Below are 26,043 nucleotides of genomic sequence, written 5' to 3' on the forward strand. Positions count from 1 at the left end.
AATAATATTATTATTATTATTCCCATTATTATTATTATTATTAAAATAATTTCTTAGATTATTGGTTCATTTTACTTGTAAATTTAAAAAGTGGTATTTTACTTTTTTTATTTTATATTTTTGGTATTGAGCTGCTCTAAACCCAATGTAGTGGAGTGGTTGACACAGGAAACTCTAATACAAGCTTGTAATTGAAGCAATTGGCACCATAATTATCAATTTAAATATGATAAAAGAGCATAATTTTTTTGGCTATCTAATCATTAATCTTACAACTTCTTTTATTAAAAATCTAGTCTAGTTTATTTCATCCTTGTATAATCCAAAATATGCATAATTGTACATGCTCAAAATTGTTACGAGATAAATAGCGACTTTTTAATAAAATTGTATCAATATATTTTCTATAATTATTATTGTTATTGCACATTCAATTGTAAATTTAAAATTGTCTCATGAGAAACTTTTTATGTGCCAATATAACTAACCATACCCTATGATGGGACTCTTGACTATGTAATTCATTCAGACCAACAACAATATATTTTAATATTTATTTTATAAAACGGTACCTCTAGATTTTTTTATAGGTATTCACTAATATCATTTAGACCTAAATAATTTCTAATTAATGTTAGAAGATTAATATATAAATCCGTGACAGATTTAACTTTCATATCGATTTGAATAAATGATGCATGTTATAAATATGTGTGTATGGCTTGACATGGATATCATGAGCAATTTATTAAAAGAAAAGTTTTAAGTAGAAAGAACAATAATTGACACGTGTGGGGGACCAATAGAAAAAAAAACAAGAATTCTCACACGTGAGACAATTCCTTTTTTTTTTTTTCTCCTTTATTTCACAGTGAAGACAACTCCAATCCATCTATGATACATAAATACATACATACATATATATAGCCACGGATCTAAAAAATTTACAAGTGGGGACAATAGTAAGGATAGATTTACTTTTATTATGGTGGTATTTAACAATTTTAATTAAAATTTTATAAATTTCATTAAAAGAATTAAACATTTTTAATTAAAAAGTGGGGACAAGTGATCCCATTCCCTTGTAAATGGATCCGCCCATGCATACATACATACACACATAGGTTCGATTTATATGTATTATACGAGAAAATTAAAACGTAAAAATACGTTTAGGTTTAAGAGTTATTATATCAAAAATACTTTTAATTTGTTATTTCTACTTCAAGACCTACTTTTGTAACCATGTGACCAATATGACCGAAATATAGTGTGGTCACATTTTGATTTTATCGATTATAACGTTAAATTTATGGTGATCACACAAATTCATTATGTTCATACCTTGTATATTTTACTAATCATTTGATTAAAACATCATAAATTTAATATACGAACAATGGGATCAATATATGACCACACTATATTTCGGTTACATTGGTCACATGGTCACAAGGGTAGGTCTTGAAGTAGAAATAACAAATTAAAAGTATTTTTGATATAATGCTCCGGTTTAAGGCGGGGATAATTATTTTGGTCAATGTCATTAATAATATTTTTAGATTTGTGTACCGTATAAAAACCCACGGGCCCCGATTTGGCTTTCTCAACCCATTTCTTGGTTTGTGGTTTTAGACAGATCGTATCTAACAATGCAACGTCATTGTGTTAACGATATAATATATATATATATATATATATATATATATTAAACATAAGCATATGATCCAAATTGATCGGTTATCGAGTTGACAAATGCATTTGCCCAGCGAATTAACACTTAGGGTTTAGTAGAAGATTTGTTGGTTACTCCGTCTCACGAATTTGACGTTTTAGCTTTTTTACATTTTTTTTAAAACAAAAAAAATCATATATACCCTTTTATTAATACAAAAAATGATGTTATCGTTAATAATCTATTGGAATTTGATAATTTTTTATTAAAAATAAAATTAGTAATTATTTTAAAATTTTATCTAGAAAACCTAAAATAACTACCGTTTAATAACACACAAAATTGTCTAAAACATAAATATTATGAAATGGACGAAAGAGAATTCGGCTGTGATTATACGTTTAGTGGAAATAACTAAACAAAACTAATATATTATTTAATATACAACTATCATATTCAGTGAACTCTCATGTATCCAGATAGAAATTTTTTAAATATCTGATACAAATAATATGATGAAAAATATATGAAATGAGTTTGATTTTATTGAAATTGATACACAACATAATATTTTTTTTTTACTGATTTTATATGAATTAATATAAATAATTGAGATTAAATTCAGTTATACCGGAATTCTGAGTGCTATTCATTTTGATCTAATTTCCATCATCACAAACCACATCTCACGAACATGAACCATACAACCAAATGTGAATAAGTCTGTGATACAAATTAAAAGTTATATTCAACGATTTAATTATTTCGAATATGTAACAATTACATGCATGAATCATTTTCTGATACCTTACACGTATTCGCATTGGTCTTAAGATAAGATATAAATATTCGACATTAATGAGACAAGATGCACACTACACATTCGTTTATTGAATCTTTTTGTATATTCTATTAATGTAGTTATTAATTTCCATTGTTATCTAATATAAAAAAGTTCTGAACTTTTATATATCTTGATCAACTAGTCTAGGCACATTTGATATACTTATATAATTAAATCTAATATTATATCAGAGTTATGCCCGAATTAATATGCAAATCATATAAAAATGGAATTAATAATTGTCCCTACATTACACTGTATTTAATTTGGCCAGGATTGTATATTATTAATTCCGTACATGTAGGGTAGATTTGACTAATAAAATGTTTTCAGAAATAATTGTAACCAAACTATAATGTAAAGTTACTGACAGAATTAAACTCTTGATTACAAATATTTAGAGTTTTTTCTTCGTGGGTTTAGCAAAAATGTGTTGCATTAGAGAGACAGAATATGTCCGAGGAACAAATAGACTAATTGTCAAATATCCTTGTAAACATTTATATTCCCCGAAAATGACAAGTTCACAAAATAAAATTATATACACACACACTTTATAGTTTATATTCAATACACACATGCAGTCATAGTGTGCTGAATTTGTTTATTGGTAATTTTTCTATCATAGTAATTTAAGAATTACATCTTATCTTATAAATTATAAAAGCTAGGTAACTCTTTTAAATTACGATCTACCTTTTTTTTATATTACAAAAATAATCCAAACTCTTTCCATTGTTTTTTTGTCTAAAGTTTTTTTTGTATGTAATTGTAAAGATAGTTCCATAAGACTAATTAATTTTAATTAGCAAAAATAATTTTAATTCATATGACCCAATTTGTAACAACCTATATTACATGATACATGAGGGAGATTATATGTACTATCCAATATATCTACTTATTTGGACCATCCACCTTTTTCAAAAGAATTGGGCTACTGTAAAATAATAAAAAAGGTTTGAATTTGCATGTAAATAATAATAATAATAAAAAATGAATTTAAATTTACAGCAGATATGGATCATATTCATAAGCATGCATACATCAGAAGGTGGGAGACAGTTGTGACATGTGGTTATTGACATTTAGACATTGACCAATTAAATCTTCACTCACCACTTGAATACTTTAATTATTGTATTGTTTTTGTATTTTTCCATTCTTTTTTAGTTTTAAAAAGCGATCATTACCATTTATCATTAATTCATTGCCCCTTAATTTTTTTTTTTCATTTAGGAAAAAGTACATAAGAGAAAATAGGGAAGATCGATGGCATAATTGTAGATATCAAAGGTTTCATAAATAATTCAAGATGGAAACAGCCCATATACTCCAAATAATATATAATATTTATCTTTTGTAAATAATGTTTGATGGTATTGATTATTTTTTTTATAGAGAAACTTGACATTTAAGTTTAAAAGACGGGATTTCTATATAAATTTTAATAAATCATGTAAACCTATATTTGTAATAAATTCCAAATTTTGCATGGTAGTGAACGTAACAAAATTAGACAATCAATTTAAACGATATCACAACGATGTAACTTTTATAAAAAAAAAGTTTATTTAAATAAATTCTATCCAATCCAATTCATAGAACACATTACATACTTAGCGGATTTGATTCCCATCCAAATTACCATGATATAATTTCATTTGTGTGGACCTATTTACATAGTGAATAATGAAAATCTATCTATAACCATGTGAATAAAGTATATTCGTGAAAAGTTTGTAATATAATTTTAGTAGTAAAGTTTGGGCGGTGTGAATTATTTAAAAATATTTAGAATATGTTGTTACTATTTCGATCGTTTAACTGATCCAATATAATTTAAATGATCAATTATAAATTAGATGAAAATAGTTTAAATGTTAAAGAAATTGCATGCACATCCGATGGTGTATTTTCATGATTTAATTGCTACCTACCATGAGCTTCACGATAAAATCACCCAAACAATGAATCAATTTTTTTTAAAAAAAAATAAAGGTATCTAAATAAAACCCACAAATTAAACAAGAAAGTAGAAACCGGTAAAAGTATAAAAACAAGATAAATATTTTTTTAACCCTTATATTGAATTTTGGGAAACAATAAATATTTTATGAAAGGGGTTGTCCTTTTGGTCAACACAACACACTCTCTCTCTATATTGAAAGAAAATTATATACCAAGGTTGCCCTTTTACGCCCACATTCTGAATATATCCCACATAGACAACATGTCACAAATGGAAACACCACTCACCAAAATTGTTATATATAATAATGAGGATAATAATAAATCAGAAATTTTATATTGGATTCTTGAAGATCCAAAATCCATACACAAGCACATTATAAAAAAAAATGCAGGTCAGATTTAATAGCTTGTTATAATAGTTCACAAATGCATTGCATATAAATGTAGTAATAATATCTACTCAAGATACTTTGCTTATGCCATGAATAATTCTGAATTGTGTTATTATTTCCGGCATGTAATAATTGTATGGGTTAGTTAACAATTCGAATTATAAGATACCAAACACATAGAATGGTTGATACTATATAATAATGATAAATATTAAACAATATCCATAAAAGAAAAATCTAAAGGCAATTAAGGGAGTGATCAGTGAGGAAACAGACGAAGACCTCTTCCACACAAGAAGAACCCAACAAATCACTTAGAGAGAGAGAGAGAGAGAGAGAGAGAGAGAGAGAGAGGAAAATTATAAAAGCAGGAGACATGAAAAGGCAAATTTAATAAAGAGGGAAAAAAAATTAAATCAATTAAAAAAAAGGAGAGGAGAGAGAATAAAAAGGGGAAAGCCTCATAGAGCGCGTGAGGGAGACGCACCAATGGGAAGGAGGCGAGAGAGTGTATCGGCCAATGCCATGTGTCTATTCTCGTACGACATTGGACTGTGGTCTCGCGTTGTTCCCATCAAACGCTTGGGTCCGGCGCGTGTGTTTTACCTTCCCGGACTCTGTCTCCCTCTTATTTCTTCTCTTTTCGCAACCCTCTCTCTCTCCTCGCTCTCTCTGCTGTCTCTTTCTTCCTTTGAAATCTCTCAGACAGATTAAACACAAACCGATCAGCAAGAAGGGGAAATTTTCCCTGGGGAAAGAAAGGAGAGTGAGAGAGTGTTGTGATCTCCATGCGGGGTCGCCGGAGTGACGAGAATCTCCGGACGCCGGCGGATTTCCCCGGCTGAGTATGAATCTCTTTTTAGGAGGAGCAATCACAAGAACAGCCTGTGCTTAAACCCTTGTAAAAAGCGCAGAAAAAGTTCGGATTTTTCTCATTGCGAGAAGAAAAAGTTTGGAATTTTGGATCATTTGGCTCTCCTGCAATGGCGAGTACGAACACTGCAGCGGCGACTCCACCGCCGTCGCAGCAGCAGCAACCGGCTCCTCCGGCGGCGTCTGCGGGGTTGTCGGCGGATGAGTTGACGGCGAAAGCGCTGCAGAAGAGGTACGAAGGTCTGATGACGGTGAGGACAAAGGCAGTGAAGGGAAAAGGCGCGTGGTATTGGACGCACCTCGAGCCAATCCTCGTCCACAACACCGACACCGGACTGCCGAAGGCGGTGAAGCTCCGGTGCTCCTTATGCGACGCCGTTTTCTCCGCCTCGAATCCTTCTCGCACCGCCTCCGAGCACCTCAAGCGAGGCACCTGTCCCAACTTCAACAACTCCTTAGTCAAACCCATCTCCTCCATCTCCCCTTCTTCCTCCTCAGCCGCCGCTCTCGCTCCTCCGCCGCATCATTACCACCACCACCACCACCACGGAGGAGGAGGGCGGAACCGGAAACGCAGCTCCTCAGCCGTCACCACCGCCTTGGCCTCGCCGATGCCTCCTTCAAGTGGGGGGTCTTACCACGTGACGCCGATCACCGTCGTCGACCCGTCGCGTTACTGCGGCGGAGAGTTTCAGTACTCGGCGTCTCCGGTGGGTTTGCTGACGCAGCAGCCGCATTTGATGCTCTCCGGCGGGAAAGACGATTTGGGTCCTTTAGCGATGTTGGAAGACAGCGTGAAGAAGCTCAAGAGTCCTAAGACGTCACACACTCCGTCTCTCAGCAAGTCGCAGATAGAATCAGCCTTAGATTCTTTAGCTGATTGGGTCTTCGAATCTTGCAGCTCGGTTTCTCTGTCGGCTCTCGAGCATCCCAAGTTCAGATCTTTTCTGACTCAAGTCGGTTTACCAGTCATCTCCAGGAGAGATTTCGCCACAAGCAGATTGGACGTCAAGTACGAGGAATCTAAGGCTGAAGCAGAAACCAGGATCCGAGACGCCATGTTCTTCCAAATCTCCTCCGGCGGATGGAAGTTCGTCAACTTCGGCGAGAATCTGGTGAATTTGATCGTGAGTTTGCCCAATGGGACGAGTTTGTACAGAAGAGCAGTGTTCGTGAATGGCTCTGTGCCGTCCAACTACGCCGAGGAGCTCTTGTGGGAGACGGTGAAGGGCACTTGTGGAAATTCACCGCACAGGTGTGTCGGGATAGTTTCGGACAGGTTTAAGGCTAAAGCACTCAAAAATCTTGAGAATCAACATCAATGGATGGTGAATCTCTCTTGTCAGTTCCAAGGGTTTAACAGTTTGATCAAAGATTTCAGCAAGGAGCTTCCTTTGTTCAAATCGGTCTCACAAAACTGCCTCAGACTCGTCGGCTTCATCAACAACACGGCTCAAATCCGAAACACCCTTTGTAAGTATCAGTTGCAAGAACATGGTGAATCTAGAATGCTTCCGGTCCCTTTGCATTGTTATTATTACGACGAACGGAACAGCTCTAGTTTGGTCGAGCCATTGCATAGTCTTCTGGAGGATGTGTTGAGTTCAGCTAGGGCAATTCAGTTGGTAATGCATGATGATACTTGTAAGTTTGTGTCAATGGAGGATCCTATGACTAGGGAGCTCAGGGACATGGTCGGAGACGTAGGGTTTTGGAATGAGGTCGAGGCTGTTCACTCGCTTGTGAAACTTGTCAAAGAAATGGCTCGGAGAATAGAGGAGGAAAGGCCACTGGTAGGGCAATGCCTCCCGCTTTGGGATGAACTAAGATCAAAGATAAAGGATTGGTGTTCAAAGTTCAATGTAGCAGAAGGGCATGTCGAGAAACTGGTGGAGAGAAGATTCAAGAAGAATTACCACCCGGCTTGGGCTGCGGCATTCATACTCGACCCTCTTTACTTGATAAGGGACAGCAGTGGGAAATATCTTCCTCCATTCAAATGCTTGACACCCGAACAAGAGAAAGATGTGGATAAGTTGATAACGAGGCTTGTGTCCAGAGAGGAAGCACATGTAGCTCTAATGGAATTAATGAAATGGAGAACCGAAGGGCTTGATCCCGTTTATGCAAGGGCGGTCCAAATGAAGGAGCAAGACCCGGTTACAGGAAAGATGAGAATAGCAAACCAACAAAGCAGTAGACTTGTATGGGAAACACATCTAAGTGAGTTCAGGTCATTGGGAAAAGTTGCAGTCAGGCTCCTTTTCCTCCATGCCACTTCCTGTGGGTTCAAATGTAACTCCTCTCTCCTGAGATGGGTTAATTCTCACGGGCGGTCACCGGCAGCCATTGATAGAGCTCAAAAGCTGGTTTTTGTATCAGCAAATGCGAGATTCAAGAGGAGGGATTTCTCAAACGAGGAGGAGAGGGATGCAGAGCTATTCGCCATGGCGAATGGCGAGGATGATGTGCTAAATGAGGTTCTTGTCGATACATCCTCAGTGTGACATTTTTTGTTTTTTGGATTAGTTTCTCTCCGGCTTAACCTTAGTGTTTTCACTTAGAACTTGCATTTTGTAGGATTGTTTGGATTCTTTTTCTTTCTTTCTTTCTTTCTTACTACCTATTATCATATTATTCAATTTGTACTTGCCTCCTTTAGGAGGTGAGGAAGCGAGGGCATATCTTTCAATATGTGATTGAGTATTTGTATTTCTTCGCCAATATCGATCACAGTTTGAGGCGATTTCGCCTGTCTTTCTCGCCGGTTTGGATTCGTGGAAAAGATAGAAGAAAGATTCAATCTTTCTTGTTTGTAGAGAGGCTCGGAATTATCCCTTGGACTGGCCATTTGTTACAGAAACTGCAGAGAGATTGTAAAACTCTTCTTCTCTATTTTTGCTTGTATTCAAGAATCATTTGTTACAGAAACGGGTTTCTCTCCTGTCTTAATCTTCGAGCTCCGATCCGAGCCAGAGTTGGAACCTCCAATGGCATCAAAAGATCATCCTCTCTAATGGCATGTGGTAATCCATACATGGCTTGCAGCATCTGTTTTTTTCATTTCTATGGGTTCCATTTCATGATAATGTCTGTTGATGCAGGGAAAGATGGAGAAACTTTTATGATCCAGACAGGGACCTTGAGTTGCGGAAGAAGAAGAAGCCGGTTTTGGTTTCACTTTCACTTCAACCATGATTATGATTATCAATCTATCATCAATCAATCCGGGTATTTTTTTTTTCTTCGATCTTGTTCCTTTTTTTTTCTCGAGAAAATGTGGATCCCCACCATGAAAGGAGAAAAAAAGTGGGGGAGAGGTTCTTGCATCAAAATCATGGCTGTCTTTTGTGTTTTCTTGGATGGTTTTACTTGCTTCTCTATTAAAAAAAAGATGAAAATCAACAGATGATGCTGACATAAACAGATCAGACAGCTTTGGTATCTTCAGCTTCAAGCTCCAAACCCTAAACCCTAAATCATCGTTTGGATTTTATATCGTTGGTCGAATTTCTTTGTTCAAGTTGTGGTAGAGAAAGGTTTCATTGGGACAATTGGAGAAGATCCTTGTTGAAGTCTTGTAAAGTTCTTAACTTTGTGTTTTGAGAAGTTATATCTTCTTGTTTTTGTTTTTGTTTTTTTTTTTTTGCACCCATGATTTGGTACTCTAGTGAATGGTAAAAAAAGGTTAAATCTTTCATTTGCCCACATCTTTTGTACTTGTAAAATTCTGAAAAAACAGATCTTTTTTTGATGCGCCAATGGGTTATATAAATGGTAGAAAAGTCAATGAATACATGGTACAAAAAGCTAAATTGGTCTCTTGCAATTTGCAAGCTCCATAATCATGCCTTTATCAACAGTACAAAGAAAACTTTGAGAATTTTTTGTGGTAAGATTTCACGAATGGGCTGACCAAACAGCTGAAGTGAGATTACCCACACACACATGTGTGTGTGTGTGTGTATATATATATACGTCGTATTTGAAATCTTTAAACCAATAATTGTCCATTCATCATATGGAAGCTAAGTAAAAGAGTGATGGATCATTAATTTTATGTTGCAAATGTAATGTTTGGTTATTGATTGAAGAAAATAGGTTTTGAGTACTTCAAATGATGCCTCCATGAATCATTTTGTTTATTATTATTATTATTATTATTTTGTATGGGGGTTCATTTTAACTTAGCCAAAAGAAGGGGTAAAACCCAAAAAGTATAAACCAATAATTATACCCCACAAACAGAAAATTTAAATTTAAAAAAAAAAGAAAAGGAAATACACTTTTTTTCCTTTGAACTTTCTACTTGATGGGCATTAGATTCACTCACCCACCTCCATTGAAGTTTTATTATCATATGGAAATTAAAATTGAAACTTAAAAATAGATTTATCAAAATCAATTGGCTTTTTCACCTTGTGTCATTTTAGAAAATACAGTAACATTTACTTTTTATTCTCCAAGGGAGAGAATGCATGAGTTTACAGATTTGAAGACAAAATCTTAAGATTCTATCAAGTTGTTATCATTTTTATTAAAAAAAATAAAATTAGAACACTCTCTTCAAATTAGGAATTGGAGCTTTTTGCTCTCATAATTACTCTACCTATTTTGTAAATCCAAGGCATAAAAATCAGCAAAAAAATAAAAAACAAAAACAAAAGCAAAATAAATGCACTCACATTGACATCCGTATACATATATATAATTACAACCTCAAAGAAGGTGTTGTAAATTATTGATTTTGTATTTTGGTGGCGAGACATAATTTGCTGTCGGCAATGCTGACTTCTCACCAAATGTGTCTCTAATTTATTTTTTATGGTGTTTATTTAGTTTTTTTTTTTGCGTTAAATGGTTAAAAAGTTGAAATAAAGAAATAATTATAATGATTTGGTAGAGGACACTCCCACTTTTCTTTAATACACAGAGAATCTCGTCCTCTCCCAATGCTTCCTCATCATTATACCTTCATACATTAAATAATTGTTTTTATTTAACATTCTGAACATTTATATATAATTTTGTTTAATTAGTGTATCTATAGAAGAAAATTTATTTGTTTAATAGTTTTTTATAATTTTATTTTTCATATGTCAGGGAAGACGAATTATTTAGGCATAATTTCTCTATAATACAACTACTTGCTTGGTTTAAAATGGGTTAAAAGTGTTAAAAAAAGACGAGAGAAATACATTTTAAGCCAAATAAAAGTCAGCAATGCTGAGACGATATGATCTTGCCACGTGTCGTTATCAACGGCTCTGACATCATTGCTCCTCGTGCCTAGAGAAATTAGTCACCCATCAGAGCCATTCGATTTAGAAAATCACGACCGTTTAAATCCTGCTCTTCTCGACACGTGTCATTAGACCATTATGCAATGTACCGAAAGCTCGTTACTCATGGTGCACCTGATAATATCTCCTCGGGGCACAGAAATTGCCACTGATACGACGTCGTTAGACTGACAAAGTATTTTGTCTTTTCCTCGTGTCTTCTGGCACGTGCGGTCAAACTACCTCGTTTGACTGGAATCTTCTTGGTAAATCGCCGGTATTAATGACGCGATAGTTTCCCGGAGTGACGTCATCAGAGAATCTCGTTCGAGAAACATATAATAAAATCGGCGAATGCATGCCAAGTCATGGCCAAGTAGACGTATAGATTCACATACTACGTTTTCGGCGTTAATGAGAATTTCAATATTCAACATCTGTCATGCCATTGCCATACACTCCTACTTATAACTAATATAAATAAGAAAATCATATATGGTGTATATATTGATTACTCACGTGCATGCCACGTGAGGGAGGATCACTTGCAATTTTTTTTTTGGTAACATATTTCAACTAAACTAGTTGTAAAACTTGACATACCGAATGATAGCCACACACTGAAGTGACGTATAATAAATAGCCTCAAAATAATCATTACAATTAATTGTTATAGCTTTTTTTGATAAAATCAACTAATTGTTATAGTTACAATACTATGATTGAGGACATATCAGCAAAATGAAACTAGGTTAATTGATTTTATGATGCCATGTATATATATATATATATAATGATTCCGGAAAGGACAAATCCAAGAAGAAGACATATATATTAGTTGAAAAAAAAATTTAAATGGGATTATTCTTGCAATAATTAACAAATAGGAAAAAGTCATGGCTGCTTTTTTATTTTAAAAAAAGTAAATAATATTTGATATATGTATAAGACAATAATTTTGTGCAGCTGCATTAGACGTACGAGTGAGCGCCAAAGGGTCAAAAACAGTACACCAAATGTTTTTATCGAAGGGGAAAGAAAAGATCCCACCTTGTCGACATAGATTGTTAAAAGACCACAGTACCCTTAATTTTCGAGCCTTTATATCGTATAAGCTAAGGTCAAAGTGGTTATTTCGGTCGAAAAGGTTATAATTTTAATTATTTCGTTTTGTATAAAAAGCTTGGGCCAAATACCTTTAATTACTGTTACCGAATCCAATAAATTAGATTCGGTAGGTACGTCGTACTTTTCTAGGTTCACTGGATTGCTTCTTCGTTACAAAATGTGAATCGTATTCCTGTGAAATTTTAAAAACATATTATATGATATTTGCAACGGTATATAATAGAACGTAAAAACTAAATTAGTTCGTTTATTTGTTTGATATTTCTTATAATATTTTTTGCAATAAAATAATTTGTTTGATGTTATAGTTTGAAAGCTTGTGTTTATATACTCTTTTGTTTGGTTTACTATTTGATTAATTGTGATTTTGATTTCATTAAAGTATTTTCTTTTCCCGGAGAATTTGGATAAGAATTTATTTTCGTCGTTTTGATCAATACTTATAAAAAAAATTGTCACCATCATATTTTGATTCTATAATTTCAATAGATACATACCTTAATATATACATATATAGAGAGAGAGAGAGACAAATTGTAATATTTTTTTGTATGACGGGCTCTATATACATAATTAGCTACTAACAAGTAACAACTTGAGATAAATTCTATGGTTGCTTACAAACCTCTTATCAGATGAATTTTCAATTAGATGGCCTATTAAATGAATAAAGAACGGACAACTATGAATATATATATCACTAATAAAATATTTTAGCAATTAAATGTGTTACTGTTACATATCAAATTCTTTATTGGTTCGGATCATGTGTAAAAAAAATTAAATTGGTAAAATTTTCGTATTTAATATAAGTAGCACGTTGTGACTGAATATAATGAGTGCGAGAGCCGTGGGATATAATATCATGCCTTGATTAGTAATTTCATAGCTATAATATTGGGGAATATATATTAAAATATAATATTTGTAAAGAGAAATTATTATTGCTACTACTACTCATGGTAGAATTGATATGAAATGAATAAAAAAGCGTAATGATAAAAAGAGGATGTCTATTTCCAATTATGACTTCGAGTGGTATTAAGTAAACCCTAGATCGTCTTCTAGAGCATGTGAATGAATAATTTCTTCTATAGTTTCCATCGATATGAAGAATGTAATAATGGGCCAACACTAGGTCAATAAAGACATTTTATGTACTTATTAGATTCTCCAATTCATAAATGATAAAATAAAAGTTTGTTATTGTTTTGAATATGATTCGTTATTATTTTGAATAGAATCTGCAATTATATAATTTCTTTAGCAATGTTACGGTCACTTCTATATATGTAACATCAAAAGGTAACGTTTAATTACATGAGCTTGAATTAGGTATACCGTAGCATGTAATTGCATGTATAATCCAATTAATTTATTTATTTTTCAAGTAAATTCCGTGGAAACTAATATAAAAAATGTTAAAGAAAATTAGAGAAAAATAAAATAAAATAGAGTTCGGTGGCAATAGTTCTAAGACCATGTGGCTTAGTTGAAGAGACAGAAACTCCAACCACTATCATATTGTTCTTGAAAATATAGCCTCCTAAGTGGTATAGTCATAGCTAATTTTATGGTTTTCAGATTAATGGATAAAAACATCACTTTAATGTCTAAATATATTTTAATTTCTTATATTTTGATGTTTATTTTTTTGTATATGACAATATATGATTTTATTAGTTTGTTTTAATATTTAGTTTTTTATTGGTAAATTTTCAAGAAAGGTATATACGATATTACTTTTTTGGAATTAGTTTATTATTAAGATCGTATCAGAAATTTTCATATGCAAATACGAAGAATGTTATGATTTATTTTAACACATCACTATCATTTTAATATATTCAAGTTTTTTGTTTGCGATGCCATGTTATCCTTTTATATAATTTCTAGCACTCTTTTGCATGGTATATTAAGATAAAGTTTAAGTATTAAAATGTAGTTTAAAAAACTGAAATGTTAAAAACCTTAAAAAGAGTGTAAGTATTAAATATATAATACAAATAATTTGAATATTAAATATAGTTTGGCACATTTGAATTTGTGTTTATCATATTAATATTGTACTTTAATTTAAAAATTATATACTTTTAAAGGATTAATCTATTTAATGATTTGGAAGTGTAATAATATGGTTTAATTTAAAACATGGGAGTTGGGGATTTTTCTCTAAAAATAAAAAATTTTGTAACTATAGAAACTTTGGGTTCTAATAAATTTTTTGTTTTGAAGAGATTAATAACTTTGTTGGACCTAATATTTTTCATGGGCCTAAATTTTCATGGCGTGGGTTCCAAGCGCTACACTAGCGCGTGAACTCCTTTCCATGATTGGGTTTTGCTGTGTAAGGCCCATGTCTTACTTGGGTTACATATTTAGGCCCAAATGGGACATGACAAAAAAATGGCGCGCCTTTTAGGCACCGATGTCTTTTTCCACGCATCTAACCGATCGTGTAGTTCGATTTTTCGGAGTGGAGACAAGGTGCGTTTAGCGACCAAAATTCTTATTATATTAACTTTTAACCTAAACTCGCAATATTAGGGAGACTAATTATTTTTTTTTCAAATGAAAATACTTGCACACCAAGTAAATGTAACTTCTTTCTTTGTAATGTTATAAAAAATATATATATGAGAAGTGTCTCTCCAATAATTTTATTGTTGAATCAAATGATTGCAAAATAAAAGAGAATAACATGTTCGAGTCACCGTTGACGAGGAATGATACAATTTAATTATAGCAAATCTATCTTTCTATTTATAATATCGTTGAGGAGGAATGATATATATTTATATATATATGTGTGAATTTATATGCATATATTAATTTAAATACATTTAGATGAATATTTGGAGATTTAATAATATTTTTTTTTTGTTGAGTCAGTAGTTTTTTGCTGACTCAACACGCGTGTTTGATTTGAAAAAAATTTAAAAATCTAGATATTTATATGAGAGTTGTGAAAAATTTAGATATTTATATGACAATTTTATAGTTCGGATATTTATTTAGAATTTTTGTAAAAATTCGGATATTTTTATGCGATTACCCCTAAAAAAAATAGCATACATAATATTCCCAAGATAGAAAAAGTAACCAATTGGTAATTCAAAATTCAATTACATTACCAAAAAAGGAATATCCAAATCTATAGATGAATTGTCCGATTACGAAGCCAATTATATGCGTTTTACAGAAGGTGAATTAGCTTCCTTTTTTTTTTTTTACAATAGCCGACAAAAAGAATAAGGTACACTTTTTTTTTTTGGGTTACAAAACAGAAGTAAAACTCTGTCGGGTCATCATCTCAAATTTGGAGATCGTCCAGAGATAACTCGTTTGCCGTCAGAAGCTTCAGTTTCTGGACAAATACAGCAAACCCACCCATAGAAAACAAGAAACTTAGCATCTCTGTAAGCAAGCATATGATACTGAAACTGAAGTTTCTTTCAATTTTTCCGAGAATTGAGAAACTTACGGTGATGAACTGCGGTGGATCGTCGAGGCTCGATGACCCGAGAATTACCTCTCTCCTCAGTTTTCCGGTCAGCTTGTGACAGATCCTTAGCTGAAAATCATGATTTCACAACAGATTAGATCCTAACTAGAATCGCGATTTGGTTTATAGATATCAAAAGGAAGGTTTATACGGTTTGATTCAGTTTGTATGGACATTTTACATATATCCAAGGACTATTATTATTCCCAATGAAAATTACTTTTAGCAAGCTTCTTACCTCTGATCTGGTGGCTCCACCGACTATGAACACAAATATCCGCTGACCCATCTTCTTGAAGTCGCTTGATGCGTGTCTCAGTACCGAATCACTATTAAGAGGGAAAGAAAGTTGAAACAATAAGAGTTCAGTTTCCAACTGTTTTCAAATGGTTTCTGAGCAAGAAGTCGGTCGGTATTAGAAGGAACAATGAGATTCAGCACTTTAAGCTGCATTTACACTTCAATAACTTTGTTAAAATGACTTGGAGAATGATTAATTAAGATTGACGAAGACAATCCATGTGTCTAGGTGTATACATACAGTGGGTTGTTGAAAAGATATTCCCATTACCGCCTAAAAGTAAAGAGACATACCTTGAATACCCATCATCTGAACTCCGAGGCTTAGCCCATGTGGGTGTCCGTCTCGATCTCATGGATTGAGCAACTTGACCTGGAGTACTTACTGATGACGAATGAGATGTTGTCCCGTGGAAACTAGGGCTCGGGTCGTTCATGCATGGATAATCCTCCTTTGGTAATTCTCCTTTGCCAAGTTTCTCGACGAGTTCCTGCCAGTTCAAGGCATGAAAACACTCATATCTCAACCAAAGCATGAACCCATTACAATGGTAAAACGACTGAAGAAGCTACTCCTCGGCTGAAACATATTCAGATTACTATACTTGCATGGCAATATCCCACACAGAGTGCAAGTTAAATTAGAGGACAAACAGCATGCTTTAACATGGATGCTACAGTACCTCTATCATGGGATAAAAACGAGACAATTGCCATGTTTCTTCTTCGTGGCGCTCTTTCCTAGCAGCTTTTTTCTTCTGCCATCATTATCAGAGAATCTAATGAAGATGCACATATTCCAATCCAAGATACAGATGAAATTTTCAGGAAGGGGATCTTGTACCTTGTGAAGATCAAACTTCAGAGTGAAAGTTCCCGTGGAGTTCTTTTTGGTGTCCACAGCTGAACCAAGTAATCTCATATTATTTACAGCAGTCATGTCATCGGCTGATAGTTTCGCCAACTACAAACAGAAGCAATAAGCATTTGGCTTAGTGCATGAGAATAGAAAAAAGATGCATTTGCATTAAATAAACTAATAAATTCCAATTACCTTCATCAGATTTTGACCCTTTTCACCCTCAAATTTCTCAGGGTAAATTGTTGCAAGAATCATCAACAAGCGTAACTTATTTTCACGGCTTGCATCCTGTACATAATTTCGAAACATTTTAAGCTCATCAGGGGAATATTTTCAAGAAAAATAAAGTAAATCAACCACTATAAACTAGATATCGACCTCTTTTGTACTCAAATATTTAATTACATCCTTCATTCCAGCATCACCAAAAACAAGGTCTTGTTGAAGTTGTCCAAGTTCCCGGAGCCCCTGCTCTCTGATGAGGTCGTTGATTTTCCTAGCAATCTGCACCAACAAAAAATTGTAAGAAAATTTGAATATGGAAGGGAAAAGAACAGAAGCGAGAACTCTGAAAATATAAAATATGTTATGCTGAGACCATTTCCAACGTATGCTAAGAAGATCGTGCACATTACAACCAATGATTATGTTCACCATCACTTGTAGATGGCAATAGGAAGGATTACGGAAATAACATGGCAGAGCAGCATGTGGAAGCTAGGAGGGGCACACAACCAGTAAAGATTCTGAATCACAGCACATAACTATGAAACTAACCTCTACATGGAGAGAGAGCTTGTCAATTTGTTCACTATACTGTGGCAATGCTTGAACCATCTTTTGCAAATCCCTTGTGGAAAGCTCACCAGCATCTCTACCCACACAAAAATGAAAAAAAAAAACGGAATAATAAAGATACGTGAATAACAGACACATACCCTGCACCATCACCAAGCAGCAGAATAAGGAAAGCAAACAAGCACTATTTGGTATAAAACATGGAAGCAGAGAACATCCAGAGTAGACACTCTCTTAAAAAAAATCATTAAAAAAAGGATATGTGTCCGGCATAGATCATGGCAGATATATATCAAAACATGATGAAGAAGTAAATTTGACAAGGGGATAAAATATGGATAGAAATATTAACACTATCCACAAATGATCTCTCCTAAAGAAAATTTCAGGGGAAGTAGATCATATGTATCTATACAATCAATCCATAATAAGAATTTACCAAGGAATGATAGCACTCACCTCATACCATGTTGAATCTGAGCAGCTTTATTTTTCGATAAGAAATTAGTCATCTTGTCATGCAACCTCTCACTAGCCTGATGAGATCCCAGGTCAAGGGTATTCGCATTTTCCATTACCAAATACCAAAGAACAAAATAAAGGTCGATGTATCAGACACTCACATCTGCTATATGTGCGTGGCGAAGTTCAAGCCAAATAGGATCATGTTCCTCCAAAAGCACATCTTTCTTCTCCGGTTGTCCACCTGTCTTGCTTGGAACCTAAAAACTAAAAGAACACTTACATGGAGCATCCAGTACATGAGGAACTTGTAAAATCATAAGCACCTATAGAGCATAGATTAGAACTTACCTCGTGCACATACTTGTTTCCTTCCATATTCAGTAAATCATGGCACATGGCATCATACGTCCACTCATGTATGACAGGGGCAATCTAGAAATAGAAAAGCAAAGATTTTTAATCATAAACCCAATTTAAATATGGGGACTGTGTCTTCGATAATAATCTGAAGGATATCTTGTTTACTGATAAAAATAAAAGAAAGGTTCAAGAAGTGTAAAAAAGCAGCTCTAAACCTGGTCTATAGATCTGTCAAGGATGAGCAACTCGCACGTCTCAGTCGGGGGGAAATTTTCAATTGTTTGTTTATATTTTGCCAGACAATTCCAGATGCCAGCTGCCAGCTTTGTAGGAATTAAATCACGGAAAGTTGTCATTGTCGATGCATCAAGTGACTTTGCTGCTCTGTAGCGTACTGATGGAAATTCCCGCAAGGAGGCAAAGACTGTAGCAATTCGACTAGCCATCACATTCAAGCATGCATCGCCTGTTCGAGTAGTTTCCTCATCACCAAAAAGTTCCTCCAAAGCTCTCTCGTTATCAGTGACAAAACCCTGTGCAGGGTTGTGGTTATTTCATGTTTCTTATGAACCCCCATCTTTCACATCATCGAAACATCCACTAACTAATGCAGGTAACATTGCACTTCAGATACAATGTCAGGTTAATCAGCATTCTCAGAGTATACAAGTATAGAGATCACAATTCCAAATATCCAATTTCCTTATAATACCAGCCTAAAATTGATACCTGGCTATCAATGGCAAAATACTCCAAATTCATCTGCAAGATGACAACCAATAAATGGTTAGCAATGGTATTGCTACAACTTAATAGCAGAGAGTAACGTAACAGATCTAAGGAGAGCCAGTCATCGGCCAAGAGAACATATTAATTTAATGAAATATACCTCTCTCAAAGCCCCAATACGAGGTAAGACACTAGAATCTCTCTTAATATGTGCGACAAGATCTCTAGAAACAGGTGAGCTGAAGAAAACAAACGCCCTTCACAAGTGCAAGGTGAAAAAGGAGATCAGTATTTTGAAGAGAACAGGTTAGCTCTGCATATTCCTTAACAAAGGGGAGATGTTTGCCTTACTTTTTGTACAGTGGTGATTTCCCGGACATGTCTGACAAGAACATGATAACACTGACAAAAACAACATAATAAGATGTTTAACCAGAGAATAATGAAACTATTGTGATATGTTTTGAACACCACACTGGAAAATAATACACTGTACGGCAAAAATATCTTACTTCTCTTTCGTTGGTTGAATGAAGTATATAGCATCCATGGAAGGTAAAGGCTGTCGTCGTCTAAATATGTCTTCTACCACTGCAGAAAAATAATAGTTGATGCCAATTAAAGCCTACTCCAGAACTAATAAACATATACAGTCTAAGCTGCAAAAGTATTTCATTCTCACATGAAACGCCTTCTTGAGTGATATCCGCCATCTTGCAGGCATACGACATTATCTTGACAGTAAGCTTGTCCATGATAAGCACCTGCGCACCATAAATCGTCAGGCAAGATAAGGCTCAGCAGACAAAAAAAATCTGACCTACAAGTAACAAAAGGTATATGCAGACAGTTCACAATTATATACAAGCCAAACATACTTTCCAGGTGGATTTCGAGCTCCCTGTTTTAGCAGACCTAAGCATCTCATACAATAGTCCTGGAGAAAAAAAGTACAGAATGAAAAAACATATTGATTAGAAAATGAAGTCTCGTGAAAACCCAGAAGAAAGCTTAAGGTCAGGAAACAAAATGCAGTCAATGCCTCGGGGAGTTCTAGAAAACCCAATGGTGCCACACGTAACTATGCAGTCCATATTCTGTAGGGTAACCATAAAGAATCATACTTTAAATAGTTCTTTAAAGCATTTAAGGCCGATCTTCCTACCGCATTATCAAGACTATAACACCAAATTGCTACTCTACAAAGTGGCGATAGTCACAAAAAAAGTCCATTACTTTTAATTCAGAATATTCTAGGCTGAATGCAAAAGCTCCCTATTAAGTGATCTTACTCTCCTGAAACACTGCCCTCAAATCTTATACACTTCATATAACTAGCATATACAATTAACAAAAGCCTGATTGGGCAATTTTCAATAGTTACGCAGCCCAGAAACGTCACCATCATGAGATTTTAGGGGTTTCCACATTCCTCTCCCAAAATGCCCTTCTTTTTTTTGTCAAGATCCAAATGCCTATTTCATAGTTCACATTTGATCAAATCTACCGACTCTCTCTAGCTCTCATCAACTTCTCCATCACACAGCAACAGTCAGTCACGAAGCCATGGGATTCATTCGTAAGCATATCCAAATTATCTCTATGTTCCCTGCATGTATATACACCCTTACCATAAACCATTCACAGAACATCATCCACCATCCTCATACTGGTCCGAAATCCTCCTCACCTTCTAATTATAACTTCTGAGCCCAAATCATTACAGCCATCAACAGATTTTCCCAGCATTCCATCACAAAAATGTTGCCAAAGCAAAATAGCAACTGATCTAATAGCTCTTGAACTCATCTATCCTTGCTGGGCACATCAATTAAAACCCTAGAAAACTCAATCCACGCGCAGCAATAATCCTAATATCCATAATCAAATCCCAAAGACACGATAAACTAAAACCGCTACTTCGCAAACCTCGGAATCAGCGACAGATCGAGGGAATCGGGAAATGACAAGTCAATTCAAATCAACGAGAGTCCAAAATAGACGAACCACAAACAGCCCAAGAGATGGGGAGAGAAGGAGAACTCACGGTCACGTGTAATCTGTCGGAAATTCTTGTAGTCGACACCCTGAGACGAAGAGTCGGAGTCGGAGTACGACATGGCTGCTAAGATAGCCCGACACGATTTTCCGATCGACGGATCGAACAAAGATCGACCGGAGAGAGAAATACAGACAGGGAGAGAGATCAGAGATCGTGAACTGATCAAACTATAGAGAGAGAGAGAGAGAGAGAGAGAGAGAGAGGACGAAGGAGGAAATGTTCTTTTTGCTTTGGTCGACGGTATCCAAATTATCTGATTAATTACATAAATAATTTGATTAATTATGTTCCTCTTGTATGTGATGTGATGTGGGGTTAGGGATGAGCGGTGACGTGTTGACTCGAACCGGGCGGTTTGAACCGGAAAATGGCGTTTCAATGTTGGACCCGGTCGCTTGATTTTTTTTTTTATCACGCGTTGACCCGAAAAATGACCGATTTGCCCAGGCGTTGGAGTCGCGGCGGCTGCTTCAGACAACAAAAGTTTTCGAGATATTTTTTTAATGGTTTACAATTTATTTAAATAATCCAAAAAATCATTACCCAATACCCAATTTACTTATATATGTTTGAAAACTGTATTCATTAAAGTATCAGACTAGTTATTGTTTTGGTAATTGGATGTATTTATTTTTGTAGGATAGGTTTACATGCATTCTTTATAAATTAATTTTATTCGAATCTTATTCCACACATGAAGTCAGCGATATTGAAGTATGGGTATAATCAAAATGTATTATACATACATACATTACACTGTATTTGTATATATCTTTATGTATATGTATATGCATAGACACCTCTATAAGATGACACGAGAGAAAGTAATAGAATCCAAGAAAACGAAAGCAACGAGAAAATGCCAATATTTAACTTTTCACAGTCCACAAAACCCCCCGAGAAAAAACACAAATTAAATATTAATTTGCAATAAAGTCACTGATAAGTTTTAAATTACAATATCGGAAAACACATTAATGCCTTAGTTTAAACTCCTAACGGGCTACCTAGAATCTTGTCGTCGTTACCGCATTCCATGGCCGTACGGTCGTTGTCGTCGTCCATGCAATGCTTGCAAACCACCTTGCACTTAACCACACTTCCGTACACGTAAAACCCGGGTTGAACCATAACCCGAACCGAGTCTCGTACCAGACCCCTAACCCGGTCTCCACCTATTTCCTCCATGTAAACCGGATCGAACCGGACTCCTTTCTCCACCCGAAAGATCTGGAGACCCGGGTTCACCGAGTTAGCCAGAAGGTGAACCAGCCACACGCTTTTCGACGCCACGAAGAAAGCCTGCAAAACCGGTTTTTGCTTGTTCAATAACCGATGTTGAGATCCCATAAACCGGTCCGGTTACGTGGTTTACCTGCAAGAGCGGTCCGGGCCAAGCCCGGTTCCAGGATAGCATCGAAAGTTCAGGCCTATTTCAGATCACAAGGGAGAGACAATTGCTAGAGAGTTTATGAAATGTTTGATGGATTGGGGCATTGAGAAAGTGTTTGCTATCACTGTTGATAGTGCTAGTGCAAACGACAGTGCTATGAGGCTCTTAAAAACTAGATTGGGTGCTTGCTTCCGATCGCAGAACCGACTGAACTCTTCGGAGAAGTGCTTGGTTCCTCTGCTCAGAACCTCGTCCCAAGTTAGCCCCATGAGAACATTGAAGGAAGCGTAATTAGACTCGCAGCGATCAATCGGGTTGAGGATCCGGGTCGACCCGGATTTCTGAAACCCCGAAGCTTCAAAGTCCTCGAAGAAGGCTCTGGTCAGGAGGGCTTCGAGGTAGAAGACGAAGCTTTTAGGGCTTTTGGCGAAAGAGTTGATCTTTACGTCGAAGGGTTGAAGAAGATGAGACAATCTCTCATACACTTTCCCGCCAACTGTTCGTAGCTGTGACGCGAGGGATCTGCTCAGTGCCCTGATCGAGGATCGGGATTCCGACACGGAGACCAGGAACTGTTGGATGATATGTCCGTTGAACCCGTCTTCCTGTCGGATTCGGATGCTCTGTTTCTGGCTGCTGCATTCGTCAAGACCCGATTTCAGGTTGTGGCAGTAAATCTCGAGCTTCGTCAGCTTCTTCTCGAGCTCGGCCATGGAGGATTTCAGCCTCGAAGCTTCGAGAACCGCTTCTTCTTTCTTCTTCGTCGCTTGTATGAGCTTGTGGGAAAGCTCCGCCACCGCTAAACGCCACTGCTCCTCCCTCGAAGCGGTGGAGGAAGACGGCGGAAGCTGCGGCGGCAGAGGATGCGGATCGCCGCCGCCGGTTTCGGACTTTTCCGAGTCAGAGACTGAAAAATCGATTTGATTATGACGTTGGGGCTCGAGATGAATGATGGGTTTTGATTCTCGAGAGGTACGACGGAGAATTTCTCCCGGTGAGGGTGATGCGGCCGGCATTTGTTGCAGGAGACGGCTACTCCGCCGCCGTCGCCGTCTCCGGAAGAAGCGTTGTCGTATCGTTTTCTGCCTGTGGATTTGCCGTTTTGGTGGTTGTGGAGAGGCGTCGGCGTATGATGATGGCTGCGGCGGTGGCGGCTCGGAGTTGCGGAGGATCCACCATCGCTGCTTGGGGTTGCTATGTTTTTGCATCTTTCTTCGTGGAGACTGTCTTCTTCGCATTCTGGGATCTGAAAGGGAAAAAACAAAAGAAAAAAAACATTAATTTTCTCGGGAAACAGGGGGAATCATGTCATTAAGAGAGTAAAAGGTTGAATTTTTTAAGGAGTATAAAAGCGAGACTGGACGAGATCTTTATGCGAGCAATGAGATTGAATAGATAATGTTTTCAATCTTTAGATGAAGAAGTAACAGTACTAATTCTGCCCAGTTTTCCTTCATTTTCTCGGGAAACAAACGGGGGTTGGCAAAACTTTCAGGACAGAGAAAAAGGACGAATATTCAAGGCGAACCCGACGGAAAAAGTTTCTGCAATTTTGTGAGAAAGAGAGAAAAAAGAGGGAACTTTTATTTTGGGTAACAAAGAAAAACACGAATCTTCATTTGTTTTCTTCGAAGCCAGAGATTTTCTTGCGTTTTCCCGGGAAACAAACAAGGGTTTGACTTACAGGAGTGAAGTGGAAGGATTGGTGAAGAGAAGGAACTGGAGATTTGGAAGGAGAAGACGAAGACGACGGAGCCATGTTCATGTTCGTGTCTTCTTCCGTTTATCTCATCTGTTTTTTTTTTTTTTTTGCTTTTGGTTCCTTTTTATTATGCTTGCTTTAATATCATCACTTTATAATATAATATATATATATATATATATATATATATTATCTTTTTTCTTTTAGTCAAATTATAAAAAAATGGAACTGGAATGATGATTCTTGCTCGTAAGGTATCTCACTGTTCACTTTCCATCTAAACTCGGGTCAAATAATAAATTGTGTTTCCCTTTTAACCTCACCATAGTTTGGAGATTCTGACCTAACAACGATTTTATCTTTTGCAATTTTACTCTGTAAAATTTTAACTTTTTATTCAAATAAGTTAATAATATCATGCTTGTAAAATTCATTCCTTTAATTATAAACCTGCATTTAACAGTAAACTAAGCTTAAGAGAAAAAAAAAACCAAACCAAATCAGGAGACGGTTAAAAGATTTGTGGAGGATTTTACAATTCATATATTATGTATATGCAAATGTATGTGTGTGTATATATATATATAGTAATGATGGTAATTTCCTTGGATATGTAAAACGGATGTTTAAGTTTCTCTCTCTTTTCGTTTTCTTTCACTTTCAAAGGTTTTATTGTTCATCTCGTCTTCTTGTAATCATTGCTTCTGGACCAACCAGAGGTTTTGCTGGATCTACTTACACACATCCACAGCAAACTCCTCTCTGCAAATAAAACAAGCGAATGAGACACGTATGTATGTATGTATGTATGTATGTATGTATGTATGTATGTATGTATGTATGTACCGTGAATACGCTTGAATATGTATACATAAATATGGGAGCCAAAGCGCTTGGTTCCAATTCCACGTCATGATATCCATCCCCTTATAATTAAATAGAATACAAAACTATACACATCTACAAAACCACATTTACGCTATAAATATTTAAGCTAATATCCAACAGAACCATCTATAATATAACGTTATCCGGATCTGATATAAAAGTCGATTGAGTATATTCTCTAAGAACAAACTAATAAAATTCAAATCGAATATAAAATAATTTTAAAAACTAAGCTGCAAAAAACATTTTATTTAAAAAATGAATGATTCTGTAAAATAAAAAAATTGGTTATAAAGCAAAATTAAGCATAATGTAAACAAAATAGTAACCCAGATAAAAAAGAGAACATAAATAATGCATATATAAAATCGGAAAATATAATTTTCAAAATAATATAATTATAATTATATGAAAATATACAATGGGCATATAATAAATACGAAAATCAGGACCAAAAAATAATTCAAGAGCTTTTAGTTTTTCATCTGTTAAGTAAATTAAAAGCAAAAAAAAATTAAAATAAATAAAAGCATCACAGGAAAAAGATGCTTATCTAATAAATGCATTGGGTGCTAGATAGATAAAGAGGGCGTACCAAATATTTAAATTATCAATTGCTTCCATGTCCATTAGCCTATTATGGGGGGAAAAAACAAACATTAAATTTCGTATCCTATAAGCATTCGGGCAATCATCGTTTCTAAAAAGTTAAGGTTAGTTAAATTAAATCACTATTTGTGTTTAGCATGGGAGTTACCAACCATCAAAGGCAAATGAAAAAAAGCGTTTATATATCTATTTTTATTGCAAT

At 35.3% G+C, this 26,043-nt stretch overlaps 3 protein-coding genes across 4 annotated transcripts; 1 reads left to right on the top strand and 2 right to left on the bottom strand.

The window, feature by feature from the left end:
* Positions 1-5,536: 5,536 nt before the first annotated feature.
* Positions 5,537-9,458, top strand: LOC104818366. 2 transcript variants are annotated; one of them, XM_010547942.2, is made up of 2 exons: positions 5,537-8,989; positions 9,167-9,458. In XM_010547942.2, the coding sequence occupies exon 1, from the start codon at positions 5,869-5,871 to the stop codon at positions 8,263-8,265; it is 2,397 nt and encodes a 798-aa protein (XP_010546244.1). In that variant the 5' UTR covers positions 5,537-5,868; the 3' UTR covers positions 8,266-8,989; positions 9,167-9,458. The 2 variants fall into 2 exon arrangements, with proteins under 2 accessions (XP_010546244.1, XP_010546236.1); XM_010547934.2 differs by having other exon boundaries at positions 5,537-8,784; positions 8,863-9,458.
* Positions 9,459-15,293: 5,835 nt separating this feature from the next.
* On the bottom strand, positions 15,294-21,477 carry LOC104818382 (SNARE-interacting protein KEULE). Its single transcript, XM_010547952.2, has 20 exons — positions 21,235-21,477; positions 20,066-20,124; positions 19,870-19,951; positions 19,700-19,778; positions 19,539-19,589; positions 19,348-19,444; positions 19,188-19,220; positions 18,674-18,991; positions 18,447-18,530; positions 18,257-18,355; positions 18,093-18,169; positions 17,613-17,709; positions 17,214-17,339; positions 17,028-17,123; positions 16,818-16,937; positions 16,657-16,731; positions 16,268-16,464; positions 15,912-16,002; positions 15,653-15,742; positions 15,294-15,535 (listed from the first exon to the last, which is right to left on the bottom strand). The coding sequence occupies exons 1-20, from the start codon at positions 21,305-21,307 to the stop codon at positions 15,482-15,484; spliced, it is 1,998 nt and encodes a 665-aa protein (XP_010546254.1). The 5' UTR covers positions 21,308-21,477; the 3' UTR covers positions 15,294-15,481.
* A 622-nt stretch (positions 21,478-22,099) lies between these two features.
* On the bottom strand, positions 22,100-24,480 carry LOC104818392 (IRK-interacting protein). Its single transcript, XM_010547965.2, is given in 5 exon segments — positions 22,100-22,551; positions 22,625-22,679; positions 22,790-23,505; positions 23,508-23,888; positions 24,327-24,480. Coding segments are annotated over 5 exon segments (1,548 nt in total). The 5' UTR covers positions 24,408-24,480; the 3' UTR covers positions 22,100-22,236.
* Positions 24,481-26,043: the final 1,563 nt, after the last annotated feature.

Source organism: Tarenaya hassleriana, unplaced genomic scaffold (genome assembly GCF_000463585.1).
Source record: "Tarenaya hassleriana unplaced genomic scaffold, ASM46358v1 Cleome1, whole genome shotgun sequence".
NCBI lineage: Eukaryota > Viridiplantae > Streptophyta > Magnoliopsida > Brassicales > Cleomaceae > Tarenaya > Tarenaya hassleriana.